The sequence below is a fragment of the Tupaia chinensis genome, unplaced genomic scaffold, assembly GCF_000334495.1.
Source record: "Tupaia chinensis unplaced genomic scaffold, TupChi_1.0 Scaffold145814_1, whole genome shotgun sequence".
Lineage (NCBI taxonomy): Eukaryota > Metazoa > Chordata > Mammalia > Scandentia > Tupaiidae > Tupaia > Tupaia belangeri.
Window position 1 is genome coordinate 1228126 of NW_006205672.1, and position 22211 is coordinate 1250336.

Here is a 22211-nt window from a genome sequence, read left to right on the forward strand (position 1 = left end):
ACAGAGAGACACAGAAAGCGAGAAATCACCCCCCAGGGGGGATGGTCACGCCGCAATCCCTTCTCCTCCATTCTCCTCTCGGGATCTTGGGCATGCACACACACGCGCCCGGCATGAGCTCTAGGCCACCGGGTCTGGGACACGAACCACGGTCAACTACGTGGGAGTCCAGTGACATAGCCATTACGCTAACTGCTGGTTCCCCTCTTTTATACCCATTTTCAACACTTACCTATGATATTGTGTCATCAGAAAAACTATGACGCATTTTCCTATTTTTTTTCTATGGAAAAAAGCATCAAGACTTTCAGACAATCCAGTATTTCAAAAGTCTCACTAAAATTTGAGTTTGGCTAAATATAAAGAACAATAAACTCATCCTAAGATGGTTAAAATAGACATACACATCTCCTCTCTGAATTTCTGCAAGTCTAACCTTTAATAACTTATGGTTTTCTTGCTTCCCAGCCATCCTGGCAGCTGCTTTTGTTTGGGGGCCATCACACCTAAGATAGAAAGATGGTGGCAACAAAGATTACGAATAAAATCACTGGAGTCCATCAACTCTCAGCTCCAACTTGTTATGAAAAGTGGGAAGTATGTCCTGGGGTATAAGCAGACTCTGAAGATGATCAGACAAGGCAAAGCAAAGTTGGTCATCCTTGCCAGTAACTGCTCAGCCTTGAGGAAATCCAAAATAGAGTACTATGCCATGTTGGCCAAAACTGGTGTCCATTACTACAGAGGAAATAATACTGAATTGGGCACAGCATGTAAAAAATACTACAGAGTATGCACACTGGCTTTCATTAATCTAGGTGATTCCAGTATCATTAGACATATGCCCAACAGACTGGTGAAAAGTAAACCATGCAACATTTTTCTTTAATAAAGCCTGCCAGAGCTTGTCTTAAAAACAAACAAAATTAAGAAATCATAAACTATTGCTTATTCCTGCCAACTTCCCAATTACCCTAGTATCATCAGAAAAAGCAGTACCCTCCTCCAATAACTAATAAAACCCTTTCTTTGAGACCAGCAGCAGTTGACCTAACGGCTATGTCGCTGGACTCCCATGTGGTCAACCACGGTTGGAGTACCAGACCCTGTGGTTTAAATTCACACCGGGCGCATGAGCATGCGTGCCCAAGATACCGAGGAAAATGGAGGAGAGGAGGGGACCAGCAGTTAGTGTAATGGCTGTGTCGCTGGACTCCCATGCAGTCGACGGTGGTTTGAGTCCCAGAGCCGGCGGCTTAAACTCATGCCAGTTGCATGTGCATGCATGCCCAAGATCCCGAGAGAAGAGTAGAGGAGAAGGGATTGTGGCGTGGCCATCCCCCCAGGGGTTGATTTCTCGCTTTCTGTTCTCTGTCTCTCTCTTTCTGGCGAGCGCACGTGCCCTATAGCAAAAACCTCTCAAAAAAAAAAAAAAAAATGGAGAGGGGATTACAACATGGCCATCACCCCTGAGGGGTGATTTTTTGTTTTCTGTCTGTCTCTCTTTCTGGCAAGCACACTCGCCCTATAGCAAAAACCTCTCCGCCAAAAAATTTAAAAATAAATAAATAAACCTTTCTATTTATTTATTTTTGAGAGATTTTTGCTATAGAGCGTGTGCACTTGACAAGGGACAGAAAGAGAAAGTGAGAAATCACACCATCCCCCCGAGGGGGATGGCCACACTGCAATTCCTTCTCCTCTTGGAATTTTGTGCATGTATGCACATGCACCTGGTATGAGTTTTAAGCTGCCAGGTCTGGGACTTGAACCGCAGTTGACTGTAGGAGTCCAGCAACATAACCATTATGACATCTGCTGGTACCAAAACTCTTTCTTTAAAATAGTCCTCTGTGCATCAGAATCAAACATCACATACTCCTCAAAGACCCATGCTTGAAAGAAAAAATTTTATTAAAAGAATTTCACCTAGCCCAAACTTGAGTGAACATACAGATACAAAAAAGAACACTGCGTGTGTACACAATAATCCAATAGAGTTTTCAGATATATTTACAAAACAGAATTCTTCCCAGTCCAATTGTTTAGGTATGTACCAAAGAAACAGAAGAGGGTGTAAGAAACCAAAGTTGTTGTTTCTTTTCTTTTCTTTTCTTTTCTTTTTTTTAAAAGAATCTAAGGCTATTTCTTTTTAATTTAAACATTTTTTTTTCATACCTTGACTTCACATAAGAACACAGTGGAGTCAAGGAGTTGTAAAGTGTCCACTGAAGTCTAACATTTGACTTTCTGGTGAAAACAGAAAACCTATATAATCTGTAGTAACCTAATTTTAGAACCTAGCAGAAAACATAAAACCCCACAAAAATATCATCTAAAAAAGATATTTACATTATCTGAAGTAGGAGTAGAGACAAAAGAGAAGTATCAGTAAGTGACAAACATTTCCTCATCACTCCTAAACCTGTCTACCTAGCATGTACTTCCATGAAACAAAGGGTGGATCAAATTGTGGCAAACAAATACACAACTTTTAAGATTAACTTTGTTTCTAACAGCAAGAATAACTGACTTGATAGTTGGGAAATTTGCTTAAGGACCACACACACCCTTTCTTCTTTCTGGGTTGGGAAGTAGGAAGAGCAGGTTTCAAATTATGGAGCTACTACATTAAAAAATAAACAGACTGTCAATTTTACTTTAACCTTTTTCACACTTAGGAGATATGAGTCGTTCTGGTCCTCTAATGGTTTTACCGGAAAGGCAAAAATCACCTCTGAAGAAACTATAAATAGATGTACATAAATAAAACTGCAGCTTATGAAGAAGATATTTGTGACTCCTATTCCCTCATCTAAGCTGGGATGTTTAAGGTGGAACCCTCTTTTAACTAATTCAAAATGGCAAGCGTACAATCCCATGCCTAAGGAAATGTCAAAATCCCAAGTAAAGCACTCAACAACATCTGGCATCTCTCCTGTTCCCAGTGTAGAGATGTCACTGTGGGATACCAGACATTTCTGGTGGAAGCTCTAGAACAGTTTCTGACTCACCCCTCCCCTCCTCTCCATCTACTCTTTTTCTCTCCTACACACAATCTGTTGGTTTCCTTGTGGGCCTCCTCAGCCCTCCCTCAACCTGCCTTAGTTTCTAACGCCTCTGAGTTGTCTGTATTCCTTGGCTTCAAGTTCCAATTCCTTGATCCACTCTAAGCATTTTTCCGGTCCACGTCCTATTATGCAATATTCCCCCACAGCACTTAGGGCCGCCCCTGCCCCATCTTTCTTTCCCGGGCCCAACATCTCTTTCTAACATCTCTTCCCTCATCCTCTGCTGCAATTCAAGAGTCCATTCCATCTTCCCCACATGTTTTTAGAGTCTTTGGACCCCTAACTGCCCACATTCCTCAGGCTCTCTTTAAAATTGCCCATTCCTCCCCCAAAGTTAGGCAGTCCAGAAGACAGACGTCACCAAAGGTGTGAGTTTGAGAAAGTATGTGTATGTCTGCGCCTGTGTGTGTGGGGGGGGAGGGAGTAGCTAAGAAAGAATGACGCATTTGGGGGAGACTCTCAGGAAAAAGGCGGCTCCAACAACGCCCACCTGCAACAAAATCACGATGTTCTAACCACCCGGCAATTGAAAGTGTCCCCAAACTGGTCAACACCTTTTACGTGCCACAGCTTCTCTTCGAAAATCTTTATCCAATTAACCCCACAACCAACTTGGATTATACCTGCCTCCCACAGAAGTTCCTCTCTACTTCTCAGGCCTCCTATTTGAGCTTCTCTACTCCCTTCTGTCTCCCTGGTGTTTCGGACCCTTATTCAATCTCCATCCCTCCTCCTCGAAGTCCTCAATCCGGGCTCCTCAAAGACAGCCGAGGTCTGGACAGCCTCCCTGTTCCAGGTCAAGCCCACCCTCTCCTCGCACTCCCCCTGCGCTCTCAGCACTCTCTGCTCTCCGAAAGCCCGGCCCCCGTCCTCCCTACCCGCAAACCCTCTGGCTCTCAGCTACAGGTGCCCCCCCGGGCTCGCGCTTCCTCGCACCGCACATCCTCACCAGCCCCGGCCCACGCCCCGCCGGCTTACCTGAGGACGAGGTGCCGGAAGGGACTCCGGGATCAATAGATGAAAACCCCACCGTCGACGGCCCAGAGGAGGCCGACGCCATCTTGGCAGCCCCTTCCCCCTCAGCGGCCTCGCTCCCTTCCACTCGGGCTCTTCCTCTTCTCGAAATCGAATCTTCCCCACGTCTCTTTACTGATCCCGCGTTCTGCCAGCCCCCTCCGGGGCCTCGCTCAGCGACGTCGGGTGGGCTCCAGGACCAGCTCAGGGCCGCACCATTCGCCGGGCAAGGGGGAGGACTCCCGCTCGCACCCCCACACAACTTTAACCGCTTTCCACAGGAGCTACTTTCCCCGCGCACGAGGGAGTGGGCTCAAGCCGGCTGCCGAGACCCCACGTCCGACCAAACATACCTAAACGGAAACCGAAGCATGAGAGGTCCCAGAGGAGCGAACGCCCCCTCCCCCGCCTTCCTAGCCACAGCCTGTTTATGGCCCAACCCCACCGCTCCACTCCGAGTGGCCAAGGAAATCCACGCACGGCGCATGCGCGCGACCGCCTCCACAGGGTTCCAGCCCACTCAGCCGGGCAGGGAGGAGAGCAAAGCCAGTCGGGAGTCTGCTTCTGGTCACGTGGGGCGGGTCTTTAACACGCACGAACGAGTTCACTGGCCGCAGACGCGCGCGCCCCGGCCGGCTGACCGCCCCTACGGTGGCTCGGTAGGTCAACTTACAGGAAAGGATTGGATTGGTGTTTTGAATTCGAGATAGGGGTTTGCTAGGCTGGTCCTCTCACATTCACTGCCAAGGGAAGAATTCCGGATGGAGGCGTGGTGTCAAGTCCGAGATCACAAAGATGATCAGCTATCACAAAACATCGTATGCCAACGAGAACTCTTCCCAGCCCTTTTCTGGTTTTACTGCCTTGTTTATTGTTTACCGTGCATGCCTGTCTTACCTTCCTCCGAATGACACTCAAAATAAATCTAGGTTTTGTTTGTCTCAAGCACTATGCTGGTTACAGTGATGGAGGTCAATAAATATTTGACAAATGAACCGATGAAGCCGTGTTTAAAAGAATCACAGAAGGTGATCAGACCTTATTGCAACCTTCCCGCGATCCATGCCCTTCTATTCCATTTGTCGATTATCTATGCTCCAAAGGACAGAAAAATTCCACCCCTGTCGTAGGCTGGTCTTCGTACTAACCGTTGAGTTTTACAAAGTACCTTGGAAATTGTGGAGACCTGAAGACCTGTTTCTCTGAACAAGTTTCTGGAGAGCAAGACTGAATTCAGGTTCACTCTTGTATCTCCAGCTCCTTCCCTTTGTATATAGTACAGACCCGATAATTATTTGTAGAATAAATAAAGAGGACTAAGGAAAAAAGCCTAGGTTGCGTAGCCCACCCAAATGGCCAAGATTTAAGATAATTGTTTCCCTGCTGCCACCTGCTGGATTATTTATCCTCCTTTGGGTACTGAAGATAAACTATCCAGGGCAGTGGAATTGCATAGGATTTTATTATTATTACTATTATTAATTTTTTATGGTTGGACTTATATAGTTTTGAAGTATTTTATGATTGCCTCTACCTGTACCCCCACCACCCATCTAAATAGTACAAAACTAGGCAATGTGAGGCATGGCAAATCTAGCACAAGATTTGGCTCACAGATATTCAATAAATAAACATTTCATTGAATAGGTTATCCTCGTTTCCATAAAAGAAAAAGGGGTGCTTTGCTCATTTCCTGAGTTACTTTAGAAATCAGCTGGTGTAGAGGTAAAATTATTTATGATTTCAAAGTTGGGAATAGACTAATAAATCCCTGGATGACCAAGGCAGTCAAACCAAGAAATCTTTTCTCAGGGGGCCAATCTGTGAATTTGATTTCAGCCGCCCGGAAAGAAGAAAGCCCTGTTTTGTAGCTTCCTAAGGGGATCTCTGTTTTTCTTTTGTGTACCAGAAAATGAATACTCTTATGCTATCACTTTGTGCTGTGTCAGTCTGGTTACCTGTTTACTTTTGTATAAGACTGAACTCTTCAGGGCAAAGATTACTATAGATATCTTATCCATTTTTATGTTTCAAAGATCTAGAATAGTACTTGGCAAAGAGTAGGTGTCTAGTACATGTCTCTTGAATATATGAATGGATGAAGGCAAATTTTTAAAAACAGAGCTAGGGATGTTTAAGAAGCAGATGTCTTCCATCTTTCTTCTCTAAATCTTGCAACCACCACCCTCCCCCCCACCCCACCCCGCCTGAGCCTCTGGGGTGCCTCTGAGTCACAGAGCCACTGTTCCCCAGTAACATTCCTGGCATAGCAAAACAGGGGGTGACGTGTCAGGGCGTGGAAGCAGGGGCAGAACAGGACATGTTGGCTTGGTGCCCCCAAGGAAATGGAAAAGGGAGTTCACCGATACATACTTTGGAAAAGGGAGGCAGTCTGGTGACCTCAGAATAGAGACTTGAGTGCGTGTAAGTGCACACACACAGAGCTTTATTGAAGTGTCCTTCATGTTTAAGAACAGTTCCTAAAATCAGAATGAAGAGGCTGAGGACTGGCAAGAGCAATGTACAGACAAAAATAAGAGAATGGGCACATTGGGACCAGCATCTGGCATGGTGGTTAAGTTGGACTCCTACCTGGCCAACTATGAGTTGAGTCCTGGACTCAGTGGCTTGAAAAACACTCAGGGCATCTGTGTGTGCATGCCCCAAATCTGTGGAAAATGAAGGGGAAGGGATTGTGGTGTAACCATCCCCTTTGAGAGGTGATTTCTCACTTTCCTCTCTGTCTCTCTCTCACTCCTGTGAGCACATGTGCCCTATGGCAAACATATATATATATATATTTATATATTAGAGATATTTTTGCTATTAGGGCCTGTGTACTTGCCAGAGAGACAGATCGCTCCTTCTCCATTCTCCTCTTGGGATTTTAGGCATGCACACACATGTGCCCAGCATGAGTTTCAAGCCACCTGGTCTGGGACTTGAGCCACAGTCCAGCACTTGGGAGTCCAGGGCTTTAACCACTGTGCCACCTGCTGCCCTTGGCAAAAAATCTTTTAAAAAATAAAAAAGGAGAACGAGCACATTATTCATTCAGTTAGTCATCCATTCACTCATTTGATTACCATTATTTAGCCCCACTAATATCCCAGGCGCTCTGAGAGACCTGATATACACAATAAAGATGAAGCCCCGGGACCAGAAGTTGGGATAATGGCTATGTCACTAGACTCTCATGTAGTCAACTACATTTTGAGTCCCAGACCCAGTGGCTTAAATTCTCACTGGACTTGTGTGCGTGCGTGCCCAAGATCCCAAGAGGAGAATGGAGGATGAGGGATTGCGGCGTGGTCATCCCCCCTGGGGGGTGATTTCTCACTGTCTGTCTCTCTGTCTCTCTCTGTCTTTCTGGTGAGCACACACACCCTATGGCAAAAAACTCTCAAAGGAAAAAAAAAAAAAAGGATGAAGCTCCTGCCCTTAAGAAGATCACAGACTACTGAAATTAGTCTTAATAGGTGCCATCATATAGTATACAAGAGTTATGACTTGACAACTATATTTTCAAGATAAAAAAAATGGGAAAAGAAGTTGACAGTCTTTTTTTAATATTTACTTATTTATTTATTTAATTCCATTTGTTGCTAATCATTTTTAAATTTTGACCAGAGAGGGCCCAGGAGAGAGAGAAAGGGAAAGTAAGAAAGCAAGCCTCCAGGTCCCGAACTCAGACTGTGATCGGCCATATGGGTATTCAGCGCTCTTAACCACCACGCCACCTGCCGGCCCCAGAAGTTACAGTCTTGACAATACTACAACCTATGGGAATATAGGAGAATATAGGACGCGTGGTTATAGAACTGTGCTTGGAATAGGTGTTCAGGAAGCCCTCACTATCCTGTAAAATTTGAATTTTGCCAGATAGACAAGAAAGAAAAGGGAGACTAAGGAAAAGAAGAAGCCTAGAACGCTGACAGAGAACTGGTGTTAGGGGATTGATAGGAACATACGGCTAGAGAGGGGTCTAGAAAGATAGGGAAAAGCTCAATTATGAAGGATCTTGAATGTAAATAGTAATCAGCTACTAAAGTTTACTACATGCTTACTAAACATGGTGCCATTTACAGGGATTATCTCAATCTTCTCAACAATTTTAAAAGGTGGATATTATTATTGGTCTAACTCCACAGATGAGAAAACATATTCAGAGAAGTAAAGCAATTTATTTAAGGTCACACAACTTAAAGACCTTACAGCTTAGACTAAAACACAGGTCTGTCTGGCTATGCCTTCTATCTCAAGGATTTTAGACTTTATCCTGCAGAGGATGGGGATGTTGGGATTTTTGAGTAGCGACAATATCTGGGTTTTTATATGGAAACGTTCTGGGTCAGAGGAAACTGACCTCTTTTAAAATAAAATTTGTTAACCCCGCATATCATAACTTAGAGCAGTGACGAGGTCCTGGTGTCACCAAGTGGAATCATTAAGCAAGCCAGGTCGGCGGGTTCAAAGACTGACAGGATTGAAGACTTTGCTCAAGAATGGGCGGGGCTAAAAGCGTAGGGGGCGGGACCGAGAGGGGCCTCGACGCTCTGTTGCTTCTGCCTGCAGACGCTCAACTTCCGCCAACGGCGGCCAGCGCAGGTAGTGGTGTCGAGTGCCGAGCTCCAAGAAGGGAGCTGGGCCCGGAGCCGCTGGTGGCGGCGTTGTCTCTGTAGGCGACATGAGTTTGGCTGGGGGCCGGGCCCCCCGGAAGACGGCTGGAAACCGGCTTTCTGGGCTCCTAGAGGCAGAGGAGGAAGATGAGTTCTACCAGACGACTTATGGGGGTTTTACAGAGGCAAGAACCGGGCCCCAAAGCCGGGAAGGGAGAAACCCCGGACAAAGGAGAGGGGCGGGGAATGGAGAGGAGCTCTGGGAGCCGATACTCGAGACTGGGTGGGCGAGTCTGGAAGATACAGTAGAGTCCTACAAGGGTTGGAGGGTCAGGCATGGAGAAGCTGTCTGGAGGCGCCCCAGAGTACGGCAGACACCCACTGTGTACTTATCTGGTTGCAGCTCTCACCGCACTCCTGACGTCTAGCACATGCAAGGCAAATCGTGGTCAATTTCTTTGACTATACTCGTTGGCCCACACTGTTGGGTTATTCACCCGACGTGTAGAAAGGAACCGTTCCAAAAAGTAGAGGAGCCTAGATCCCCCCCCCCTTTTTTTTTAGAGAGATTTTTGCTATAAGGCGCATGCGCTCGCCAGAGAGACAGACAGGGCCGTGCTGCAATCTCTTCACCATTCTCCTCTCGCAATTTTGGGCACCCACTCACACGTGACCGACGTGAGTTTTAAGCTCCCAGGGCCGGAATCGAACCGGGACCACCACGTGGAAGTCTAGCCATGTAACCATTACGCCATCTGCTGGTCCCAGCCCACTATTTTTCAGCTTTAGGACCTCAGTGTATTTGTCTTAGATAATCTTCCTTGACTGTCCTAAAAATGCCTCATTTATTTCCTTCATAACACATTTTAACTTTCAATTTAGATTTTATTTACTTGTTTATATTTTTCCATTAGATTGTAAGCGCTGTAAAGTTAGTGATGGTCTGTCTGGTTCAACATGATACATCCAATGTCTATTCCCAGGTCTGGGCTTGAGCTGTCACTTGCTGGGTTTTCATTGATCAACTCTGTCTGCTCATTAAATATGTGTTGAGTGCGGTAAGCATGCCCTATGTGGCGGACTCTAGGGAAACAAAATATTAAAAACATTTTTCAGGGCTGGCAGGTGGCATGGTGGTTAAAGGTACTGACCGTGGTTCGAGTCCCAGACCCAGCAGCTTGCTCTCTCTCTCTCTCTCTTTCTCTCTCTCTGTCTCTGGTCAAAATTGAGAAAATGATAATAAATAAATGTTTCAAAACAAAAAATATCTTTTTTTCTGTGCTACATATTTGAGACCCCAGTGAGGGATTGGCTGAGTTGGTTAATGGTCAACTAAAATACTGTGTGATAAGAACTAAACAGGAGGTAAAGCACAGAGTCCTGTGGTAACACATGTGGACCAGAATTGTTGGTAGGGATAAGCATCTCTGGGACTTGATGTTTAGCTGAGGACAGTATGAAAAGAAGACCTTTTCTAGATGAAGGGCCCAAGTAGGAGAAAAGTTAGTTCGTGGTGCAGGTGGGGCAGGGAGTGTAAAGTCACTGAGTTCCTGGTTTGGGACCTGCAAGTCTTACTGTCATTCTCCAGAGAGTGGAAGATAATAAAGATCGGTAAAGCTGGAGAGAGGCATGGTCCACATGTAGGGCCTTGTGAGCTGTGTTAAAGAGTTTTGCCCTTGGGACCAGCAGTTGGCATAATGGCTATGTTGCTGGACTCCCATGTAATTGACCATGGTTTGAGTCTTGAACCTGTGACCTGGTGGCTTAAACTCAAGCTGGGCACATGTGCGTGTGTGCCCAAGATCCCAAGAGGAGAATGGAGGAGAAGGGATTGTGGCGTGGCCATCCCCCCGGGGGGTGATTTCTCGTTTTCTGTCTTTCTGGCGAGCACACATGCCCTATGCCAAAATACCTCCCCCCCAAAAAAAGAGTTTTGCTCTTTATTCAGAGGACTCAGAAGAGTCATCAAAGCTCCATGATCAAATGTGTTCTTTGGGGAGATTACTGTAACAAGGAGACCGGTTTGAAGGGGGTAGTTGCAGTGGAGAAACATGGACAGGAGGCTGAATGCAAGAGAAATTAAGAAAATAGAAGCTACAGGACTTGGTGACCAATTGTGAGTCAGTATACAGCCCTACCAACTAGTTTAAAATAGAACTTTCTCATCCCTCCTCCAAGGCCATTTTCCTATTCCTGTCATTTTATGAGTCGTTATCTAATATGTACCCTTCATGCTTCCAGAAAGGATTTAAGGAGGCTTACAATATAAACAAAAAGCAGGACCAGTAAAAATAGAGACAGATCAGAAGTAATAGTACCAGGAGCCTAAGCTAAAATGGCAATAGCAATTGACGTTAAATTTAGTGGTGAGCTTCCTGGCAGCCAAACTCTGAATTTCTTTTTTTAGTAAGAAAGTAGACAGGTTCTTCAAGGGAGACAAATTTATTCAACATTAAATCTCATTAAATCTTAGGGATAATTTAGCAAATACACGTATGTGGAAAACATTCTCTTAGGTCCGTTAGTGACTCGATAAAAGCCAAAGGAATGGTAGTAAATCCATGATTTAGTGAAAGCATTTTGATTGGGCACTAGGTTAATGTGTAGTTGATCTACTACCCTCTCGCGATGTGGTTTAATCCCAGGTTAGGGCGGAGGGGATTAGTGTGTTCCCAGGCCGTCTTTGATGAACCCAGTTGGGAGGAAGCAAGGGTCATCAGTGATACATCGAACTCTGGCAGCCGTGGAGTGTCAGCCTTCTGTGCTGTTTGCTTGCTTTGGCAACGTGTATACCGAGATTAGTCCATTGGTCTCCATCACTGATTGAAGAGAGAGCCACATGTTAGAGGTGTTGCCCAGCGCAGTTGACTGCCCCTCCTTCAAGTGTGGTTTTTGTTTTTTTTTTATTTTATGTTTGTGTGTGTGTTTTAAAGAATTATTTAACGTATTCATTTGTTTTAATTTGACCAGAGAGAGAGAAAGTGAGAAAGCAAGCCACCAGGTTCAGGATTCGAACCATGGTCAACCATGTGGGAGTGTCCATCACCCCTTAACCACCATACCACCTGCTAGTCCCTTTTTTCCTTTTTTTTATTTTTTAAAATCTCTTTATTTGTTGTGATTTTCAAGCTGCCAGGTCCAGGACTCCAGCTGCTGTCAGCCATATGGGAATCTGGCACCTTAAACAACATGCCACTTACTGACCCAAGGTTTTTGGGTTTTTTTTTTTTATTTATTTTATTCATGATAGAGAGGATGCACGTGGGCACACATGAGAGAGGGAAAGAAGCACCCTTGATGAAGTCTCATCATGCTGTGAGCCTCTTCCACCAGCTTTTCAGTTCTTCCGGATCTTGGGTGCCTACACACACACCCAGCATATATTCAGATCAACTCAGGGGTCTGAACCTCTCGATTGCCATGTGACTTCCAGTACCACAGTTCATTTTGCTACCATGCTAGATCCCAAGTGGGTTTTTTTCCCCTTTTGTTTCAGTGTGGCTACCATTCCAGCACTAAGCTGTATCACCTCAGGTCTAGGCTGTACTTGAGGTTCTCTACTCCAGCCCACCTAATTACCTCCAGAGCTTTCTGAAACACCCCTTGTACCTACCGTTTCCACCTCCTATAAATCTTCAGTGGCTTCCCGTGATTCCCAGTAGTAGTATACAAATGTTTTTCTGTCCCAGCACACCTGAGGAGTGAGACGTATTTCAGTAACTTTAGTTTTACCTCAACAATGATTATTAGTGCTGGGACAAGTAAGAGAAGGAGAGGATTGAGAATCACTGACCTGAAAGTGAAAAATCATGTTTATTAACCTGACATCATAGTTTCTCTGTAGACTAAATGTAATTTTTTTAATGAAACAATATTTTAGAATTGTTTATTTAATTTTATTCTTATTATTTTAAAATTTTTATTTATTCACTTTTTTTTAACCAAAGAGAGACACAGAGAGAGAGAGGGAGGGGGGTGAAAAACCAAGCCACCAGGCCCAGGACTCAACCCGTGGTCTGCCACGTGGGAGTGTTCAGCACCTTACCCACCATACCACCTGCTAGTCCTCTCTTCTTATTTTTTTAACTTGACCGAGAGAGAGAGAAAGAGAAAGCAAGCCACCAGGTCCAGGAGTCCAGGACTCAAACTGCAGTCAGCCATGAGGGAGTCCAACACCTCAACCACCAAGCCACCAGCCAGCCTCTAAATGCAACCCTTTAAAATCTTGTAGTCTGGGACCAGCAGTTAGCGTAATGGCTATGTCGCTGGACTCCCATGTAGTCGACCGCGGTTCGTGTCTTGGACCTGGTGGCTTAAAACTCACGCCGGGCGCGTGTGCGTGCGTGCCCAAGATCCCAAGAGGAGAATGGAGGAGAAGGGATTGTGGCGTGGCCATCCCCACTGGGGGGTGATTTCTTGCTTTCTGTCTCTCTGTCTCTCTCTGTCTGTCTGGCGAGCACACAAGCCCTATAGCAAAAACCGCTCCAAAAAAAAAAAAAAAAAACACCATTATAGTTTTCCAGGGCAGTCAGTGTTAGGAGGAGGCTTTGTGGGGCCCAGGAAGTGGCATACTAGTTAAGATGCTGGACTCTCACATGGCCAACCACGGTTTGAGTCGTGGACCCAGCAGCTTTAAAATCACTCCAGGTGCGTGTGCATGTGTGCCCAAAATCCCGAGAGGAGAATGGAGGAGAAGGGTTTGTGGTGTGACCATCTTTCCGGTGGGGGGGTTCAATTTCTTACTTTTTCACTGTCTCCAGCAAAGGTCTCTCAAAAAAAGGAGGCTGTGCAGAGCCAAGGGCAATGAGCTTAGGAAGGCTTCTTGCCAGAAATAAACCTACTTTACTTTGGTCTAAATCTTTATTTATAAATATGCTATATGTATTTCTCCTCCACTTTTGTTTCTGCTATTCTATCTGCCCATAATTCCCTCTTCCCTTTTGGCTCTGTAAATACTACCCATATTTTACTTATTTTTATTTTTTAATGAATTATTTATTTTATTTGTTGTTATTATTATTTTTAATTTGACCAGTGAGAGACAAAGAGAGAAAGGGAAAGTGAGAAAGCAAGCTGCCAGGTTAGGACTCAACCATGGTTGGCCATGTGGGAGTCCAGGGCCTTAACCACTGCGCCGCCTGCTGGCCCCACTACCCATATTTTAAACCATGGCTCAAGTCCTCTTCATCCTTTAGAGATTAAAGCTGGGCTCAGCCTACTTCAACCGATGGGCCAAATGTGGCCCATTACTAGCTTTTTTAAGTTTCACTATAGGGCTTGGGCAGTGGCTAGAGTGATGGAGGAATAAAACCCAGGGGGGATGGCCACACCACAGTCCCTTCTCCTGGGATGTCTCTTCCATTCTCCTGGAATTTGGAGCATGTATGCATGCACATGCACTCGGTGTGATTTTCAAGCCATCAGGTCTGGGACTAGAACCACAATCAACTATAGGACTCTAGCACCTTAACCAGTGCATCACGTGCTGGGCCCCACTACTGTTTTTTTTAAGACTTATTTATTAAATTTTGGGACCAGCAGATGGCGTAATGGTTAACATTGCTGGACTCCCTTTTAGTCAACCAGAGTTCGAATCTCAGACTGGCTGCTTAAGACTCATGCCAGGCACGTGTGTGTGTGTGTGTGTGCGCCCAAGATCCTGAGAGGAGAATGAAGGTGAAGGGTTTGCGGCATGGCCATCCCCCCCTAGGGGGTGATTTCTCACTTATCTATCTCTCTGTCTTTGTCTCTCTCTTTGTCTCTCCAGTGAGTGCACATGCCCTGTAGCAAAAATCTCTCTTAAAAAAAAAATTATTGGGGGCCGACAGGTGACGTGGTGGTTAAGGGCACTGGACTCCCACATGGCCAACTGTGGTTCAAGTCCCGGACCTGGCAGCCTGCTTTTCCACTTTTTGTTTCTTTTTCTTTCTCCCTCCTCTTGCTCTGTCTCTCTCAGGTCAAATTTTAAAAATAAATAAAGTTAAATACAATTCTATAAGTATTTATTTTACTTATCACTATTTTCTTGAAGTTTTTTTGCCTTAGGGTACATGTGCTTGCAGGAGAGGAACAGTGAGAGGGAAAGTGAGAAATCACCCCCCATAGTGGATTGCCACGCTGCAGTCCCTTCTCTTTTCTCCTCGGGATTTTAGACACACACATACGCCCAATGTGATTTTCAGGCTGCCAGGTCATTTATTTTACTTATCACTATTTTCTTGAAGTTTTTTTGCCTTAGGGTACATGTGCTTGCAGGAGAGGAACAGTGAGAGGGAAAGTGAGAAATCACCCCCCATAGTGGATTGCCACGCTGCAGTCCCTTCTCTTTTCTCCTCGGGATTTTAGACACACACATACGCCCAATGTGATTTTCAGGCTGCCAGGTCCAGGATCCAAACCGCAGTTGGCCATATGGGAGTCCAGCACCATAACTAGTATGCCACATGCTGGCCCCTATTAGTATTTTTTAAAATTTGCTATAAGGCATGTATGCTCACCAGAGAGAGAGAGGGGGAGAAAGCAAGCTGCCTAGTTGGGTACTCGCATCGCAGTTGGCCATGTGGCACAATGCCACTTACTGGCCCCACTACTAGTTTTAATCTGGCCTTTTACAAAAAAAGCTTCCTGCCCCTGGTCTAAGAGATTAAAGTTGAAACCTTCCCGTACCGCCAGCCCATAGCAAGTTCACATTTCATTACCATTTAGTACTTTATAAATTGCTTGTATTAAAGCTTCTTTTCTGGGGCCATCAGATGGTGTAGCATTTAGATCGCTGGATTCCCACATGGCTGACTGCGGTTTGAGTTCTGGACCCAGCAATTTGAAATTCATGCCAGATGTGTGCAGGCATGCCCAAGATCCCAGTAGGAGAATGGAGGAGAAGGGATTATGGCATGGCCATCCTCGCTGGGGGGACGATTTCTCACTTTCCCTCTCACAGTCTCTCTCTCTCTCTCTGTTTGGTGAACACATACGCCCTAAGACAAAAACCTCTCTCTCTTTTTTTTAATGATATAGCTATTTAATATATCTTGTACTGGTTAATTGATATTTGAAAATAAGCATATCTTTTTTCTCTGAGTATCCCTTTGGAAAAAGTGCATTGGATATCGTTTCCAGTCATATGTTGCTTTCCTACCTTGTACTTATTTAAAAATCTTCTTATCAGGAGAAAGTTAAGTAGTACTTGAGGCAAAAGTCCAGTGAATCTGACTTCTTTTCTCCATTTTGGTTTGCATGTCCCCTTACAACCATCCACTTTTTCCATGTAGTCTAGTAAAACTCAATGTCATGAAAGTTCCCTATGAGGCTCAGCCATTTTTTGGAGTCTCTGAATGATGACAGCATTCTGTAAATCTGCTTCTTCCAGTGTGCTTCATCTAGCAACTTGAGGAAAGGAAGTGCTGTTGCCAGGGAAAAGGGAGGACTTCTTTGAGATCCTTGATATTTTTCAGTGAAGTCTTTGATGTGCCTTACCCTATGGGACGCGTTAAATTTCTGGACAATCCTTTTCCCATTGGCTAACCAAATCTGTACATTAGTGATTGGGTTCCAAGTCATTCAGTGGAACAGCAGACAAATTATTTTTATTTTCCACTTCCATACTCTTTGCTTTTGAAACAATTTTTGGTGTGGCACTTCCCAGTCTGTTACCTTGTCCTGAGAAGGGCTGAAACACAGGCTTTGTAGACATACATACTTCATTTTTCTTGTCTTCAACCTTAACATCCACCTCCTCTTTATCAAAAATTCCCTTTAATTCTGAGGGTAATTCCCTTGAAAGTAAAACAAAAAAAAATTATAAAGCTCCCAATGTTTTTTCTTTTTCTGAAAAATGTATTCTGTATGCAAAAAGAATGGAATTGGCTGTGAATCCATTTTTCCATAATTTTATACTTATATCTACCTGTTTTTTCTGTTTGGTGGGGGACAAGCGTTTGGCACCAACTTTCTGTGCTTCTTCAAAAAGGCTATCAACAAAATAGTCACAATTCATTTGTCGATTATCACTAAGAGGCTGATTGTCAGAACCTGCTTCACAAACCCATTCTTTTATGCTTTCAAGATTATCTACTTCTTTCATTGTCTTTTGTCTTTCTCCGGGCGCGGCTCCGGCCTCGTCCTCGACTCCTTCAGAGACCGCGGTTCGGCCGCCCCGGGCTCCGCGGCCCCCCGCCCAAAGCCGCACGCAGGCTCGGAAGACGCGCGTCCGCTAGCCAGCTGGCCTCCCGTCGGCTCTGCGCAGCCCCAGGGGGCACGGGCGCAGGCACGGGCCCAAAAACCTCTTTAAAAAAACTCCTTTTTTTCTTTTTAAAGAATTATTTTAGGGCCGGCAGGTGGCACGGTGGTTAAAGGTGCTAGACTCCCACATGACTCACTGTGGTTCAAGTCCTGGACCTGGCAGCTTGCTTTCTCGCTCTCCCTCTCTCTGTCTCTCTCTGATTGAACTGGAAAATAATAAATAAAGTTATTTTCTTTACTTATTTTAATTTGACCAGAGAGAAGGAAAGAGAGAAAGCAAGCTGCCAAGTCCAGGATTTGAAGTACAGTTAGCCATGTGGGAGTCATTATAACGCCTTTAACCACCACCTGCTGGCCCCATTTTGAAAGATTTATTTATGTAATATTATTTATCTTTTTTTTTTTAACTTGCTACAGTGCACATGTGCTCACCAGAGACAGAGAGAGAGAAAGTGAGAAAGCAAACCACCAAGTCCAAGACTCAAACTACAGTCGATAATGTAGGAGTCTACTGCCTTAACCACTATGCCACCTGCTGGCCCTGAAAATAAGTTTGATTTATTTGTAGAGGTTTTTGCTTTGGGCACCTGGGCTCGCTGGAGAGGAAGACAGAGACAGTAAGAGAGGAAGTGAGAAATCACAACCCAGGCAAGATGGCCTCACCACACTCCCCTTCTCCATTCTCCTCCCAGAATCTTGGGCATGCAGGCACACACGCCCAGCATGAGTTTCATGCTACCAGGTCTGGGACTTATACCACAGTCGGCCATGTGGGAGTCTAGTGATGTAACTGCTACATCAACTGCTGGCCCCAGTGAAAATAAATTTTAAGGGCCAGCAGGTGGTGTGGTGGTTAAGGAACTCGACTCCTACATGGCCGACCATGGTTTGAGCCCCAGGCCTAGTGGCCTGAAAATCACACCAGACACATGTGTGTGCCTATGCCTTAAATTCTGAGAGGAGAAAGGATTATGGAGCCACCCTACATGGGGGATCACTTCCTACTTTACCTCTCTCTGTCTCTATCTGCAGCTAGCACACGCACTCTATGGTAAAGACCTAAAAAAATAAAGAAACCAAGACAAACTTCTTTTCATGGTATGTCCTGTCCTTCAGGAGACTGAGTGCCCTGAAGATAGAGACCAAACAGTATCCTTGGTTCTCTACCACTTAACATAGTATGCTACAAATAAGGGCAGCCCATCGAGGTGGTAGTTCTAGAGCAAGGCTGTTAGCTACAAAGGCTTCTTGCCTGAGGAAAATGAAGGGCTCGATTGGAAGGAAGACAGGCAGCCCTCGTCAAGAAAGTGAAGAAATTCTGCTCCTCTTGAAGGACATTAATGACTCCAGTGTCAGCCACTCCTTATCTCCCTGTGACCCTAGGAATCGGGAGATGATGAGTATCAAGGGGACCAGTCAGACACAGAGGATGAGGTGGACTCTGACTTTGACATCGATGAAGGGGATGAACCATCCAGTGATGGAGAAACAGAAGAGCCAAGAAGGAAGCGACGAATAGTCACCAAAGCCTATAAGGTGCAGGGGAAATCCTGGGTGGTTTTTGTTTTTTCGACTTCCTTAATTCCTATTCTCCCTTCATCAGGTCCCAGTACTCCCCACACAATTCTTATTTCCAGCAATAATTTTATTTCCTTGTGAAGACCCTCTTTTTCTTTATCACTGGTGTCCCCTGGTGTCTAATTCCAATCCATCTTTAGGAGCCTCTCAAGAGCTTGAGGCCTCGAAAGGTCAGCACCCCAGCTGGTAGCTCTCAGAAGACTCGGGAAGAGAAGGCTCTGTTACCGCTAGAACTGCAAGATGATGGCTCTGACAGTGAGTAGAAATGTTTGGGTCAATGGACAAAATTAGAATATGATGATTAATTATTCTATCAGTATTAAACTTGCTGAATTTAAATATTATACTATGGTTATACTTATACTTAGGAAATACACAATGAAATCTATAGGGGCAAAGGCCATGATATATGCAACTCAGCACTACTGGATCGTTCAGGAAAAAACACAGAATACATATGGGCTGAAATTCTGGGTTGTTGGAAAAGTTATGACATGTTTTTCTATGCAGAAATGTGTCAGGACTTGCCCAGTGACCCAGTATTAGCAGTAGGTGATGTGAGTAAAGGATACATTGGTGTTTTTTGTACTGTCCTTGCAGCTTTTGTAAGTTTGAAATTATGGCCAAATAAAAGATTTAGAAACAGATAAAAAATAAACAAATAAATAAAGGAGATGGACATGAATGTATAGATTTCTCCCTCTCTGATGTTTTCCAGGTCGGAAGTCTATGCGTCAGTCTACAGCAGAGCATACGCGACAAACATTCCTTCGAGTTCAAGAGAGGCAGGGCCAGTCACGGCGGCGAAAGGGGCCCCACTGTGAGCGGCCATTGACCCAGGAAGAGCTGCTCAGGGAGGCCAAGATCACAGAGGAGCTCAACCTCCGTTCACTGGGTCAGTGTGGTTTGGCGAAAAGTGGGTAGAGGGGCTGAGGAGCATGAAAAACTGTAAAATCTGAAGAATCAGAGAACTCCAGAAATGGAGATTTGGGACAAAGGAATCAGATGACAAAAATGGAAAGAGTTGATGATCGTGAGCAAGGAGCGAGGTACTTATGGGGCTCAGAAGAACTTTGGTGTAAAATAAGAGTTGAGTAGAAATGGGTCTAGTTCCTGGTTCTGCTATTCACTTGCTTCAAGACTGCAGGCGAATTATTTAACTTACGTGCATCTTGCTTTCCCTGTTTACAAAACAGGATGATAATACCGCCTTTAATGACAGTCATGAGAATGGACAGTCAGTAGAGTTAGTTCTTGAGATAAATTGCTTTAAAGGAAACTTCTTTTTAATTCTTGTTTTAGGACATATGCATTAGCCAGAGAGAGACAGAGAAAGAGAGAGGGAAAGTTAGAAAGCATCCCCCAGGGGGGATGATCATCCATCCCTTCTCCTACATTCTCCTCTCAGGATTTTGAGCATGCACACACATTTGCCCAGAGTGTTTTTTAAGCTGCTGGATTGGTGGCTCGAACCACGCAGTTGGCCACGTGGGATTCAGTCACCTTATCCATAGGCCACTCAGCTGACCCCCAGGGAACATTCATAAAAATCTTTTAGTAGAGGACACCAGCAGATAGCGTAATGGCTACGTTGCTGGACTCCCATGTGATCGACTGCAGTTTGAGTCCGGACCTGGTGGCTTAAACTCACACCAGGTGCATGTATGTGCGTGCCCAAGATCCCGAGAGCAGAATGGAGGAGAAGGGATTGCAGCATGGCTATACCCCCGGGAGGGGAGTGATTTCTCGCTTTCTGTCTCTGTCTTTCTGGCCAGTGCATGCACCCTATAGCAAACACCTCTCCCTGCCCCCCATAGAAAAACCCCCCCCCGCCACAAAAAAAAATCTTTCAGTAGGGGACAGCAGGTGGCATAGTGGTTAAGGTGCTGGAGCCCTACATGGCTGACTGCAGTTTGAGTTTCAGACCCGGCATCTTGAAACACCGGGCGTGTATGTGTGCCCAGAAGGGGAATGGAAGAGAAGGGACTGTGGCATGGCCATTCCCCCTGAGAGGTCACTTCTCACTTTCTGTCTCTGTCTCTCTAGTAAGTGCACACACCCTGTAGCAAAAATCTCTCCAAAAAAGTGTCTTTAGGTCTGGCAGGAGGCAGAGGTTTAGGCACAGGAGCCCACATGGCCAGCGGCACTGTTCAAGTCCCAGACCTGTCACTTCAGAATTATGCTGGGCACTTGTGTGTGCATGCCCACTCTCCTGGGTGGGTGAGTTTTTGCTTTTTCTCTCTCTGTCTCTCTGGCTAGCACATATGCCCTATAACAAAAAAAAAAAAAAGAAAGAAAGAAAACTGATAGGACTATTTTAGAGCTGGGACCATTTGAGTCAATGATAAATCCTAGGCTGTAGCTGTAGTGGAATGCACCAACTGAAGTGTCACAGACAAGAAGGCTGTTATGTATGAGCTGTTTAAAAAACTGGGTGGAATGTTAAAGGGCCTCCCACATGAACACTGATGTCACCAGGGTGACCTAAGATAATAACAGTTGAAGTGGGGAGGAAGAGTGGAAAACTACTGCCAAAATTTTCAAGGGGTAGAGTGGGGGTGATTGAGACTAGGAAAGGGAGAGGTTACTGTAGCCTCTTGGCACAGATCTCAAAAGAGAAGGAAGTTGCAGGTGAGACAAAGAGTCGAGACCTGAAAGCTCATTAGGATACAGGCTTCTCCTACGTGGGCTGTGAGCGAATGAGCAGCTTCTGCCAGAGGGCTTCAGGGGAGTGGTGGCCTCCAAGCAGTGTGTGGGAGGGGTGCTAATGGGGAGCAGGAGGAGACAGGGATATCTTGTCCCCTCTGCCTGGTTTTAGATCAGGAGTTCCATGGGTACAAAGAGGTGTTTGAGAGGAGAGCGGTTAGAACGTGGTTCACGGGAGGCAAAGCAGTATTTCCAGCCCAAATTCAAAACAAAAGAGGTTCAGTCACTAGAGGCATGTCCAGAGGACTCTTATGATCAGACTTTAGAGGGTCATGTTCACAGTGTCCACATTTAAGGAGGACACAGACATTCAGAGTTCCTTCAGAGGAAAGGGACAGGAATACTTTGATCTATTTATCATTACAAGTACTTACTGCGTCCCTGTCATGTGCAGAATGCTGCATGACCCTGATCATTTATAGATAACGTGAGTCACGGTTCCTGCCCTTAAGAAGGAGACATATACACCGACAGTGACTCACCGTAAAGCAGCGTCAGGGGGTCACACAGGTCCCAGTCAGTGCAGCTGGCCAGGGAACTGGAGAGAATTGGAGAGGGGGCCTAAAAAGAGACACAGTTACTTGGCTAGCTAGTTGTTGTCCTGTGAGAATGCAGATTCACGGTTGCCAGATTATACTATTTTTTGAGGAACCAGAACTGTAAGTGTAATTTCCTAATTCTCAAATGTCAACAACCAATTCAGATTTTTCTGTACAACATTATAATAGATCAAACCCTTAAACAGGCTGCCAGCTTGCAACCTCTGCTGTAACCTATAAGTTCACTAATAGGGGAACTGGCAGGTGGTGTGGTGGCTAAGGTGCTGGACACTCCCACATGGCCAACAATGGTTTGAGTCCCAGACCTGGTGGCTTGCTTTTTCACTTTCTCTCTCTGTCTCTCTCTCTAGTCAAATTAAAATAAATGAATAGGGACCAGCAGTTGCCATAATGGCTATGTTTCTGGACTCTCATGTAGTCAA

At 45.2% G+C, this 22211-nt stretch overlaps 2 protein-coding genes and 1 pseudogene across 2 annotated transcripts in view; 1 reads left to right on the forward strand and 2 right to left on the reverse strand.

Moving 5' to 3' along the window:
* The window catches only part of PIP5K1A (phosphatidylinositol-4-phosphate 5-kinase type 1 alpha), a gene marked incomplete in the record, with an annotated part of 78924 nt that extends 74359 nt beyond the window's left edge, over window positions 1-4565 (reverse strand). The window contains 1 exon segment of the mRNA XM_027768303.1: window positions 4050-4565. Coding sequence (XP_027624104.1) covers window positions 4050-4131 — 82 coding nt within the window.
* A 4117-nt stretch (window positions 4566-8682) lies between these two features.
* VPS72 (vacuolar protein sorting 72 homolog) overlaps window positions 8683-22211 on the forward strand; it is a 17793-nt gene continuing 4264 nt past the window's right edge. Inside the window, exons 1-4 of the mRNA XM_006168425.3 lie at window positions 8683-8889; window positions 18329-18481; window positions 18664-18778; window positions 19242-19418. Of these exons, the coding sequence (XP_006168487.1) occupies window positions 8773-8889; window positions 18329-18481; window positions 18664-18778; window positions 19242-19418 (562 nt within the window). The 5' untranslated portion in view covers window positions 8683-8772. The remainder of the gene's footprint in view (window positions 8890-18328; window positions 18482-18663; window positions 18779-19241; window positions 19419-22211) is intronic.
* LOC102494240 (UBX domain-containing protein 2A pseudogene) lies at window positions 15704-16832 on the reverse strand (annotated as a pseudogene).